Source organism: Macrotis lagotis, chromosome 4 (genome assembly GCF_037893015.1).
Source record: "Macrotis lagotis isolate mMagLag1 chromosome 4, bilby.v1.9.chrom.fasta, whole genome shotgun sequence".
Classification (NCBI taxonomy): Eukaryota; Metazoa; Chordata; class Mammalia; order Peramelemorphia; family Peramelidae; genus Macrotis; species Macrotis lagotis.
The window spans coordinates 156,503,880-156,516,847 of NC_133661.1; the positions used below are offsets into that span (position 1 = coordinate 156,503,880).

General features: G+C 35.8%; 1 protein-coding gene across 1 annotated transcript; it reads left to right on the top strand.

The window, feature by feature from the left end:
* The first annotated feature begins 1,638 nt into the window (after positions 1-1,638).
* Positions 1,639-6,034, top strand: LOC141521676 (uncharacterized protein C15orf61 homolog). The gene is made up of 2 exons (XM_074234470.1): positions 1,639-2,034; positions 5,810-6,034. The coding sequence occupies exons 1-2, from the start codon at positions 1,686-1,688 to the stop codon at positions 5,935-5,937; spliced, it is 477 nt and encodes a 158-aa protein (XP_074090571.1). The 5' UTR covers positions 1,639-1,685; the 3' UTR covers positions 5,938-6,034.
* The last annotated feature ends 6,934 nt before the right edge of the window (positions 6,035-12,968 follow it).

The following is a 12,968-nucleotide window of genomic DNA, read 5'->3' on the forward strand; positions in this document are numbered from 1 at the left end:
TTTTTTTTGAAATGTGGAGGGCAAAAGGCAGTCTGGTACAGTAGAATGTATAGCAGTAGCCCTGGACTCTGCCTCTGCCATTTGTTACCTGTGTGACTTGGGCAAGTCGCTTCATTTCTCTGGATCTCAGTTCCCTCAAATATAAAATGAGGGGATTGACCCAGATGGTCTCTAATGTCCTTTTCTAAGCCATAATCCTATTAACCTAGTAGAAAGGAGATGACCACTGAGCCAAAGAAAAGGACAAATGAATAAGAGGCAGTATTATTCATTTTTCTCCTTGGCTGCCTTTTCTGCATTAACAGAAGGCGAAAAAGAATTTTAGCAGCACAAATAGGGTGAATATATAGACAATACAAAATCCCCAAATGTAAAAACCAATCTTTTTCACCCTGCTTTGAACAAGTTAGTTTCAGACTTAGAGAAAACCTAGGGAAACTTAATTACAAAGTAGATTATCTCAGGACTCCTATAGACACAATATCTCAAGACAACAAAATATAAACAGAACAAGACAGAGTTTTTTTTAACTAAGCAAATAGGTAGATTCATAATATTTAGTTTCAGGGATCAACTGCCATGATCTCCCACTTGATATCAATCAGATCCAGGTGGAATTCATCTTATGAGGAATGATTTTGCTATCTTGAAGATGACATGGGGGAAGTAAGAAGAGTCCCAACCCAATTAGGATCAAAGAAGGCATCACAGATACAGACAAACTGGGCTTTGTATATTTTTTGGATTTAACCTCTCTCTGAGGACAGCTTTTTATTTATATATTTATGAAATGCCTATGGTACAATAAACTCTTAGAGGGAAGATATAAGGATAATGAAATTTATAGAGCACTTTAGTGTTTACAGAGCTGTTCTAACTTGGTCCTCTGATTAGCAATCAGTTTTCTCTCCACACTGTGCCATTTTGCCTCAATAAAAAAAAAACAAACCTTTCTCTCAAGGAGCTTACAATCTACTAGGGGTGATTTGCAGAAAATACGTACAAAAGTAATACATATTGGAATGATAAATACATGAGGCAATAATGTGTTATAGAGTGATTGGAAAAGGTACCACTTGGGTAGGAACAAGATGAATGGTTAAGGGACAGCAATAGGCAGATATGGGGGTTGGGAGGTTAGTCACTGGAAACTATGCAAATAAAGGCAGAAATAGCAGCGGAGATGGTGAAAAACATGAGAATGGTGTCCCTATTTCCTAATAAGCTCCTCCGTGGCTTTCCCTCCCAAAGCAGGTCGGGGGTTTATTTTTTGTCTTTGTACCCCTAGTTCTGGGCACAATTGTTGCCTCATTACATAACTGTTAGGGCTTGTTGAGAGGGGAATGGGCTGGCACGAGGCCGGAGGGGTAAAATGACGTCGGGGGGCCTAGAAACGTGCTGCCAGCGGCCAGGCCCCAAGAAGAAGCCCGCGCCACACTGTCAGCGCCCTTCGTCCAGGCGACCCTCAAGGCCGCTCTCCCACTTTCAAGCTCGTCCCCCTAAATAGGCCGAGGGAGCGCGCTGGCGCCTCGGGGGAGATGCGGCCTTTGCGCAGGCGCGCAGCCTTCCTCACCGGAGAGGGGGCGCGCGGGAGGGACGCACGCACGCACGCACGCTGTGCGCACGCGCAGGCCTGAGCGCCGGGGCTCGGCGGGGCCGGGGCGGCTCCCGGGGGAGGACCGAGCATGGAGTGGCTGAGGCGGGCTCACGAGGCCGCGCTGCGGCTGCTGCTGCTGCTGAGCCCCCGGGGCGCCACGTCGGCCCGAAACCCCAAGCCCCGCGCCTCGGAGGTGTTGACCCAGCACCTGCTGCAGCGGCGCCTGCCGCACTGGACCTCCTTCTGCGTCCCCTACAGCGCCGTGCACAACGACCAGTTCGGCCTCTCCCACTTCAACTGGGCGGTGCAGGGAGCCAACTACCACGTGCTGCGCACCGGCTGCTTCCCCTTTATCAAGTACCACTGCTCCAAGGCGCCCTGGCAGGACCTGGCCCGGCAGGACCAGCTCTTCACGGCGCTGAAAGTCCTCAACCTCGGTTAGGGCGGAGGGGGGAGGGGAGGGAGGGAGGGGGAGGGAGGAGCGCCGGCCGCCGGGGGCGGGGCTGCGGGACGCCCCGCCCCTCTTTCTCACCTGCCCGTCATCTCCCGAGGGCGGGCTCTCCTTCCCGGGCCGCGGGCAGATGGCTCACTCCCTGGCGGTGGAAGAGGGGGGACCCACGACAAAGTGGCTGTGAAGCAAAGGAACTTCCTCCCCGGCCACAGCCCGCCTCCTTTATCCCTGTCCAAACGCGCCCGAGCCCTGAGGGAGCTTCAGCCTCTGGGGCTCCAGGGCCCCGGAACCTGTTGGGCTTTTTGTTTTTTCCTTTTATTTACACTTTGGTAACCAGCGAGGTGGTATTAAGTGTCCACTGAACTCCGGGGTGCCAGCTAAAGGCAGAGTAGTGCCTGCCCTCCGGGACCTTAGAAGAACTCATTTTCTTTGTTTCCCAAGAATTTTATTCTGTGCATTTAAAAACATCCGGAGAGAGAGGATGCACAGGCTTCCTCGGTTGGCCAAAGGGGTCCAAGACAAAAGAATGATAAGGACCCCTAAGGTAATAAAGGCGGATCTATAATCTCAGCAGTTTGCTTTATGAGTCAAAATAGATTTATTTTTAATTTTTGCAAGGAAAATAGAGTCAAGTGGCTTGCCCAAGGTCACACAGCTAGGTCTGAGGTCGGATTTGAACTCAGGTCCTCCTGACTCCAGCGCCGGTGCTTTATCCACTGCGCCACCTAGCCACCCCCAAAATAGTTTAAATTTTTTTTGTTTGATAGTTTATTTTATTTTTCCAGTTACATGTTATGAAAGTTTTTAAACATTCATCCACTTGCATATTTATAAATTACACATTTTTCTACCATTCTCCCTTCCCACCCTCCTCCCTCCCCCCCGGCAAATAGGCTGGTGAAAGGTACACAGGTCCACCAAAATAGATTTTAAAATTTAATTTTACTCTTATTGTTTTGTTCTAACAAAGTTTATTAAAAAGGAATATGTACAGTGTGCTTCTCTTTTCATTTATTGGAGAATTGAGAGAGTGGCTTGATCTGTCATCTGTCAACAAGTAGTTATCAGGAATCTTTTGTGTGGCAGGCACCTTTGCTAGGGGGTTAGGGGTTAGAGTGAAAAAGAAGAAAAAAATCTTTACCAGCAAAGGAGTTTTAGCATTCTTGGATTAGGTAGAGTGTGGCACTAATTAGTATGTATGCAGATTTTAATCTGTTATTAAAAAGTTTATAAACTTATAGGTGGTTTGAACCCTTCAAGGATCATATTTAGGTACAGGTAACCAGTCATTCACAATTGAGGCTTTTGGAGCTAGGAAAATGTCATCCAAGGAGTTGTGATATATTTTAAGGGCAAACTGTACTACATCTGTTTTGCTGTATTGTGCTAATTTTGCTACAGCCTGATAGCTAACTAAATTTAAATATTGCATATGTATTTTTGTGGTAACTGCATAAGTTAACCAAAGGATTTATGAAATAGTGTTCCACGGAATCTGCCCTAGGTTCTGTCAGTTATTAATGAAGATAATTTACTAAATATAATCTGCAGATGAAGCACTTTTAAAATATTTTTATTACTTATTTGGATGAGAATGGGTTTTTGGGTGAGGGGGTATTACAATCTTAAAAAATTGAATTTAAAGATACTTTGCTGAACTGAAAGAAATTTGAATATAGAATTAAATTTGCCAAGGAAAAATGCATTGGAGGTTTGACTTCAGTACTTAGATGATAGATGATTTTGACAATATAGGTATTCTCTCTATTGAGGAAGGTTGCAACCATTCTAGACCCTAATAGTAATCTTTAAGGTCTTCTAAAAGTTTTATCTAAAAAAAAAATCTTCCCTTGGTAACCAATGTTCTTCAGCTGGTCCTAGCTACATGTATATTAATCTGTTGGGAGATCATTGTAAAGGATTTCCAGCTTGCCATAGTTTGTGGTCTACTCCTATGGTTGTTCAGAGTTCAGGATTGTCACTGTGAGTCATCATGGTAACAGGACTCTGGTTGAGTCAGAGATTTTTTTATTGACTTAATTATCATTTAAGGACCTGCTGTGTTCTTGTTTGACTGTGGGGTAGACTCAAGAGATAATGATGATGTTTGTCCTTCATTCCCAAAGAAGTTTTTGACATCAGAGGAAGTGATGCCATGAATAAGCACATGAATTGAATCTGAATCAGGGGGTGCTGTGCTAAGTCACCAGCCTCACTTTCTCCTCCAGAGCTATCTGGGTCCAGTGATTAGATATGAATCAGGATGACTAGAGAAAGCAATCCAGGGTAAATTACTTACTCAAGGTCACACAGCTAGTAGGAGTCAAGTCTCTAAGGCTGGATTCAAACAGTTTTCCTGACTCCAAAGCCAGTGCCCTAGACTCTAAAGATTCATCGACAAAAATAAAACAGCCTCTGCCTTCTAGGAGTCTACTTTTTGTTGGAGGGAAAAAAAAAACATCCTTTCACCCCTAAGGAAGACATAATAGATTTGGACATATGGCCAAAGATTTGGGGTTAGTTTAGAGCACAAGCTGAATATAATTTTTGAAAGGTACTATTATAAATCTAATTATCAGTTGGAATAGAAAGGACCAGGCCTGTTAATAGGAACTTAGGGTTTCAGGAGATTTCATCTCTTGAGGCATAAGCCAGGTTGGCTATGGACCTGATCTGTGATTATGGTCATTCTAGCTCCTTATGAAGAACTTCACCAAGGCAGGTTTTGAAACAGTTAACAACCTAGAGAATTGTTCCTTATTTACTTAGGAGCACCTTTGTTAAATGTGCCCTTATAGACAAGGAGAGAAACGACTTCTGTGGGTTTAATTTTATGACTAAGTGGTTGTAAAAAGTGTTTTTTTTTTTCAAATTGACAGCTCATAGTTGGTTCATCCTTTATGCCTCTCCCTCAAAGTACCTATATATGATAATATATTAAATCATTTAAATAATATTTAGTATGTTTATATATAAATTGAGGTATAGTAATACATATTTATACATTTACATAGCCACATCTTGTGTTTGTCCATGTTAATTATTTTAGATTGTAAGCTCAGAGAGGGTAATATTATAACTTTAATGAGTTTAAAATTATTGCTTTTTGTATAGGGATGCTTAATAAGTATCTCTGGATAATGTTTATTTTCCTGTGTTCCAAATGGGAACTAATCTCACCAATAGTTTTCAAATTTTAACCAACCAAAGATGTTTACATTAGAGCTATAGAATTTAATTCTATTTTCAAATCACTCTTGAAGATTGTTTTCTAATTGCAATTATAAAATATGGAAGAATTATCAGAATTGTTTTGATTTAAGTTTAAAAGGCAGATATTTAGTTTAAATGACAGATATTTGGTCTAATTCAAAAACTTATTTTAGCCAGCAGTTCCATTATCTTTGCTATAGAGCTTTGATAATTTGTGTCAAGGGTAATAGGAATATATAATTATTGCTTAAGGATTGTGAGGAAATGAATTAGTGTTTGTAAACTACTTTGAGCTTTTAAATAGAAAAAGATTTTTAGGCCTATAGATTTTCAACAACATTACTTATTCATAGAGATGATACATGAAATGACATTCTGAACATTGCTTTAGATATATTAGTCCATTAGTTGGTTGATAATGTTAAAATTTTCAGTTGAAATACCAAGATGGTTGGGACTATCTTATGTATTCTACTCTATACATAATATTTAATATTAGATATATATATTTAGTAAATGTCAATGATATTTATTCATTTCTCTTGTAGGTATTCCAACTTTATTATATGGACTTGGCTCCTGGTTATTTGCCAGAGTCACAGAGACTGTTCATACCAATTGTGGACCAATAACAATTTATTTTTTAAATAAAGAAGATGAAGGTGCCATGTATTAAAACAGTGCATTGAAGAGTATGGCTGCTAGTGGGTTTCCTCATGTGTATAAAAGTAATATTTATTTTTGTCCCTTTAAAATAAAACTTTTTAAAAATACTTTTTTCTTTTCATTTGTTTCTTTAAGATAAATCATTGCCCTTAAGAGGCTTAGCTTTTCATAGGTTGATATATATGTTGCTTACTTTATTTAGCCAGTGGGAACTTCAAACACCTGGATGTTCACACTGATATTTTTTCCTAAAGGTAGGTAAATTTCAGATTAAAAAAATTAAAATGAATACAGATTCTTATTATTAGATATTAGCAATTTTAATAAATTCTTTAAAGATAAAGACCTAAACTAAGGAGGAGAGAGACTTGAAGATTTGAAATAACATAGAAAGGGGCGGCTAGGTGGTGTAGTGGATAAGGCACCGGCCCTGGAGTCAGGAGTACCTGGGTTCAGATCCGGTCTCAGACACTTAATAATTACCTAGCTGTGTGGCCTTGGGCAAGCCACTTAACCCTGTTTGCCTTGCAAAAAACCTTAAAAAAAATAACATAGAAAGCTGAACTATGATTTGGAAATCATATCTATGTCATTAGCTACAGGAAAAGTATTAGTGAATTATAAGTACAGTGTAAAATCCAGATCACCCAAGTGCTCAGTTCAAGATTGAATATTTTAAAGGCCTTGAACCAGACTGCTATAATCCTGATTCCTTTTTGTTGCTTATATATTCAAGTATTAAGTATGTTTAGAATGTAATAATCATAACTGGAATTTATAGAGCACTAAAGTTTATAAAACACTTTGTTATATTTCCAGATACTGCCAGTTGATTCTTCAAACAAGCCTATGAAATAGGTACTACAATTATTGCCCCCAATAGAATAGGAAAACTAAGGGGGTAGGTGACTTAGCCAGTTAATTTCAAAGGTGGTATTAGAATTAAAGTATTTCCAGAGTGTCCAGTGTTTTTAAAATTATAATTGCTTTAATTAGTGAAACAATACTCCAGTTATAAGGATAAAATAGTCATGTTAAAATTGGAGAAAAAAAATTATTTCTAGAAAAGTTATATTTATTGGTAAGGAGGGGTTTCATATATCCATCAGGCCATATTTATCTTGAGTTTGTTCAGTCAGTCTTGTGTTGATGAGCCTCTGGTTCTTGAACATCAGAAAAAATCCATCCCTAGTCCCCTATTTGGATTCCTTCCAGGTTGATAGAACCTGGTTCTGAGGAAATAAAATTTCATTGTATTTTTGAAAGTTCTATAATATTTTTAAAAATCATACTTACAGTTGTAAAATATTGAAAGCTGAATGATAAATTTCAGAAATGTGGAAGCAATTTTGGGAGAATCAAACTTTGATTTTGTAAACTAATATGTATTTAAAGATCAATGATTTATCCTATAATTAACCATTCATTTATTTGCTAATATATCACTGAAACTTTCCAAATTTTTTTTCTGTATTCCTCTTTTCTCCCTTCCCTCCCTTCATTGTTTGCTGCATGAAAAGGAGGAAAAAGGGATTAAGGTTAAATCACAAAGATCACCTGTTCAATTAAGAAATACAAACAAGCCCTACTAGAAGTAATCATTGCAAATGATTTACATATTGTGAGTGTGAGTTTTTTCCAAATGCATAACTACTATGTTCACTTGTCTTAAAGCAACACTTAAACAAAACTTTAATCAAAAAAGTATTTATGCCAATATGTTTAGTACTGAAGAATATACTTGACATGAGTTAGATGAATGGCTTGCACTGTGGAGATAGTGTTACATTAAACTTCATTAATAATAAAACTCAGTATTAGCATTTTGCTAGAAAGGCTAGAACTGATTTCCTGTGTATGGGCAAAGTTAAATAACTAGAAATCATAAGTTTAAAGTCAAATATTGCCCATTCTTTGCTGCTGATCTTGTCAATACTTTCTTGTAAAGGTTTGGTCCCAACACAATGCTGATAAAATGGCTTTTAATTACCAGACTATAAATACAGCTTTTCTGTAGGGTTGGACTTCCTCTCACACTGCCTGTTTGATTTCTGATAATTTGTACTGCTGACTTTGCTTACCTGTTTTTCAATAACTATGGCCAATGTGACTTCTTGTCCATATGGTGATGGGCAAAGTCTCCTTAGAGAACATCTTTGACAAACTACCCTATTGATCCCAGTGATTCTGTGCTGCTTGCAGCATTAAATAGTGACTTGATTTCTTGTCTAATGTTCTCAGTGTGTAACAATTAAGCAAATGTTATATTTTCTTGTATTACATGAAAATCAATAGACCTCTTGCTCTTACAGAGTTGATCATGAAGAGGGATGAACTGAAAGATAGCTAAGACAGAATTCAAGAATTATAATATTAATTGGGCTTTGCAGAATATTTTTGTCTTTAAAAATTGCTATCTAGAACAGTAATGGTTTAACTTTTGTGGGGGGATCTTGGGTAAAAAGTATTATGACCTAAGGGTTAAGATACGAGGTCTAATAAAAGATTAGTTCTATTTTTAGTGTCAATACAGAGTTCTTCCCATCTGTAATAAGAAACAATACTTGTAATTATTGTGTCTTCAGGTATATAGTCAATTCAAATTTATTTACAAATAGAGCATCAGCTTTATTTTTGTTTCCTTAAAAAGCTTTTTAATGCCTCCTGCCAGTCCCCATTAAAAAAAAATTAGATTTCATAAATGGAGAAAGCCAAATGCATTTTTTTCCTACATTAAAGTCCAAAAGAAGAAAAAAATAGAGTCAACATGGAAATTTTTTTCTTTGATAAAACAAAAAGAGGCAGACTTACTGCATTCAAATTTGGTTTGATGTATTATTATGTATCTTAAAATTCAAACAACTTTTTTGATTGGCTGGTTTTAAAAGGTTTGTTTTTGTTCCAGAAGTAACCCTGCTTCTTTGCTCTAATTATTTCTCTATATATCAAGTAGCAAAATAATCAAGGAAATTTCAAATCAGATTAATTTGTTGCTCATAAGACACATTTAAAAAGATGCAAAACAAGAGGTGATGATACACATGATATAATAAATATTTTTTCTTAATGCCTACTGATATCTTAGCATAATTTGCATAATGGCTATAATTATTTTATCTTTTCTATCATAAACACATTTTGTTGCTAATAGAATCTTGGTATTTGTAATTTTTGGTAAAGCACTGTCCTTTTTTCATTTCTTAGAACCATCTATACTCACTGGGGAAAAAGTTTGCAAAACAAAATAACATTTTTAGCTGAATCCCAGTTCAATCTCTTTGGAACTCAGTACGGAATATCTTATAACTGACTTTAATTGTTTTTACATTGTATACAAGAATGATGTTTAAATGGGGGGGGGGTGATACAAAAAAGTAAGGATCTTGATTTCACCTCACTTAACAGTTAATGCAGAGAACAGAAACCTTACCCTAAACCTAGTAGATCAGATAGCTACTTTTTCAGCACTGGCCATTTAAGCAGTAATGGCTACTGGGGGCATCTTAATCTAAACAAGTGCTTAATGTTACATCTTACCTGGGTCAACAGTCTAAGGTATCCAAGTTAAACTGTGTTACTATAAATTAATGGAAAATGTAACTGCACTTTGCTGAAAGATCAATGTCCAATAAAGGCTGCATAATCAAATCTTGCTGCAATGATTGAGGTCTTTAATTGCCTTTCAAAGATAAGGTGGTAATCAACCTAGCTTTAACTGATCCTTTTTACCACTTCAATTACATGCTAATGACTAGGGCCAAGTCAGAATCTTTAACTACTTAATGCTTACTAAATCTTATGTTAAGTGATGAAAAATAACCTAAATACACAATCAATAGAACACAGACCTTAACTACTATATTTCACCTTTATACCTTTTTTATGTTCCTGACATATTTATTTCACAGGATCCTTCTTGACAATAAAAGGTATTAACAGTGACCATATTCCACAGAGCATTATTTTCTAATATAAATTTTGGCATGAGAACTTTTTACCTTTCAGTATCCACCAATATAGTCATCAAACTACTTGTCAGAAATCAGTTTATTCTTCTAATTGGGAAATATTATATAATTGGGATGAAAGTAATCCAAATATTTTTTCATATTTTTTCACTCAGTTTTCTAGTAGAATGAATCCAAATACACTCTCTCTCTCTCTCTCTCTCTCTCTATATATATATATATACATATATATATACATATATATGTATATATATATATGAAATCGCTGTTGTTTTGAGGTTGATGAGGCTAGCAAATGCTTTTCTGTTTTAATAGACTAAGTATGATTGAGTGATTCCTACTGAAATCAGCCAAGTTGAGAAAAATGTGATTTTAACATACAAAATTAATATAAATAAAGTTAACACGTTATATAAGCCCCTGTATTAGAATTTAACAAATTTAGTTAGGTTGCCTATGTTTGTTTTGTTGATGAATTGTTTGGAGGCAAAGCCCTTCTATTACTGAAGACCAGACAAAAGTGTCTGGGCCCTTATTTTTTTTTTCTTTAAATACTCCTTTTTGGTTTTGAGTCACTTATCTAAATAACATTGATTAGTAGCAATAATGGGTATCTATCATGATGCTTATAGCTATTTTAGTTGAACTTGGATAATTTTAAACAGTCTAATATTGTGCTACTATTATAATATGAGTCTAGCTTATTTTCACTGCTATTAATAGTAGCAATGCAAAAAACCATATAAACTTTATGAAAAGTAGCACAAATATGAAGTATCTAATAGCAACAGATTTTGCTTCTAAAAGGCAAATCATACAAACAGTACTTTTTAAAGAAGACATGAATTTTTTTGTTGATAGAATTATGAACCTTATAAACTCAGTATTTTTTAGTTAACCTAAATACATAAATCTATTTGAATTCATCTTATGAGAACAAATATGTCATTAGATATATGATCATTATATGCTTTAGTGATTCATGGACCTTGTTACATACATGCTTTGTAATGTATGAATTATTTAGTAAGAAAAATCACAATAATTTTGTTGTTACTCAAAAATTTATGGGTTGGCAGAAACAATTATGCAGCCCCTGAAGCTGGTATGTTAAGGTAACATCATTAACACTCCGTGGTCTGATTTTTTTAGTTGTTCAACATAACCTTTACTGCTTTTCCTAGAATATTTCAATAATTTTATAACAATAGCTATTTGTAAACTGAACATTGAATTTATTAAGCATAGTGTAATTCATTTTTCTTTACTTTCAAAGAAGTGTATAATTTAAAATCAGACCCAAAAAGTTTTCTCTACTACTACTTAAGCAAGAATATAAAATTGCCATAAGTATACATTACAAAAATAGCAATTACAACTATGATAACAAACAGATATGGAATTTAAATTCCATTCATTAAAAGCAGTTTCTATTTACATTTCTAGAAATGTAGGCATTTTAAAAGCATAGCTAAAATATATTAAAATAACTCATCAGTGTAAGATACCACCTTACTATCTTTATTCTGTTGTATTTAATATTAGAGCCTCACACAAAAAAGATTAAATCTCAAATTAAGTGATAACATAATTACTGATTTGTAATTTTCCAAATTTATAAAAAACAAAGCTAAGATGGAAGAACCAAAAGTTTGGAAATTTAATCCAAATCTAATTAATAGTATCACAAGTTAGTGTCATAAATTACTTTTTAATTAAAATATACATTTTGAAATTTCAAATAACTTTTCATTGACAAGGAAACTTATTTTAGTACTTAAGGCACATGACTAACATTAACACAAAACTTATAAAAGTATCCTATTTGGATAATATAGAGATATTAAGTGACTCTTCTGGTCTGCCAACATGAACCTCACATGTTTTGAATCCTCTTCCAACCTTTTATACAATTCTCAATTTATTGTCAGGATACATTTGATAAAGAGACATCTAAATAATCCTAACCCTAATTTCAAGAGAATGGTGGCCAAGGAAGGGAATTTTGGTCTAGGAATTAAGATAGTTTGTGATTGAAGCCACATGTCCTTTTCAGTAACAATGATAGGATTGCTTTGATTATATGCCCAAAGTGAGCAGGAGGTGGAAATGGATATAGGTAGAGGTGGAGGGGAAGGACAGATGTACAGCAGCAGAATAGATTAGAAGTCGGCCATCTTTGTTGGGCCCTGGTGTTCTGGTGGATAGCAGGAGGGATGAATGACTTGCTGTCGTTGAGGATTTAGTTTTTAAACCCAAAGTAGATCTAGGAGGAAAATTATTAGGAATTCCCCACACCTTCCAAATATTACTATTTTTGATTTAAAATAATTTTTAGCACCTTAGTGCATGCCATTCCCTTCTATAATATCCTTCTCTTCCCAACCCACTTCCAAACCCATATACTAAAATCTTTCAAGAGCAATTTAAATGCTTCTTTTACTATAATGATCTCTCTGATTCTCTCCAGGTGAATATGATTACTCTTATTTAAAACACTTTGTTTATATATGTTTTGTACCCGACACAGTCTATGTTTTATATTTATTATATATTTTATGTTCATTTATGTCTTCTTTCTGATAGGACTAGATTTTCCTTAAGTGCAAGAAGCATTTCTAATTCATCTATAGATTTCTTACAATCCCTAACATTTTGTCTCATACATAATAGCTGCTCAATAAATATTGCTGTATCAATCAATTACCTGATTTCCAATATGGAAAATTTGGATATCTGTATTTTTCTGTTCATGAAAGTTGACTACATATTCCTTTCATTCCTTAAAAATTAGTCATTGTGGTAAATGCTACATGCCTGATTGGGGTATGTAGGTGCAATGACTAATCCTAGCAGTTTTTCTGCACCTCTCTGCAGCTCTTTGAATCATAGTTTTAAAAAGGTTTAATTCCTCTGTAATTAAGTATCAAGTCATGGAATCATGGAAGTCATGAACCTTGTAGTCATCTTTGATTCTTCCTTTTCACCTTCCATATCCAGGCAGTTACCAAGCTCTGGAGCACAATATTTCAGGCCCGAGTCCTCCATTACAAGTATATGCCACTTTCCTTGT

Bases quoted from the DNA above. Each gene is read 5' to 3' on its own strand.
- LOC141521676 (XM_074234470.1), top strand. From the start codon at position 1,686: ATGGAGTGGCTGAGGCGGGCTCACGAGGCCGCGCTGCGGCTGCTGCTG. The intron at 2,035-5,809 runs GTTAGGGCGGAG...TTTCTCTTGTAG, and splicing joins GCTGAAAGTCCTCAACCTCG to GTATTCCAACTTTATTATAT.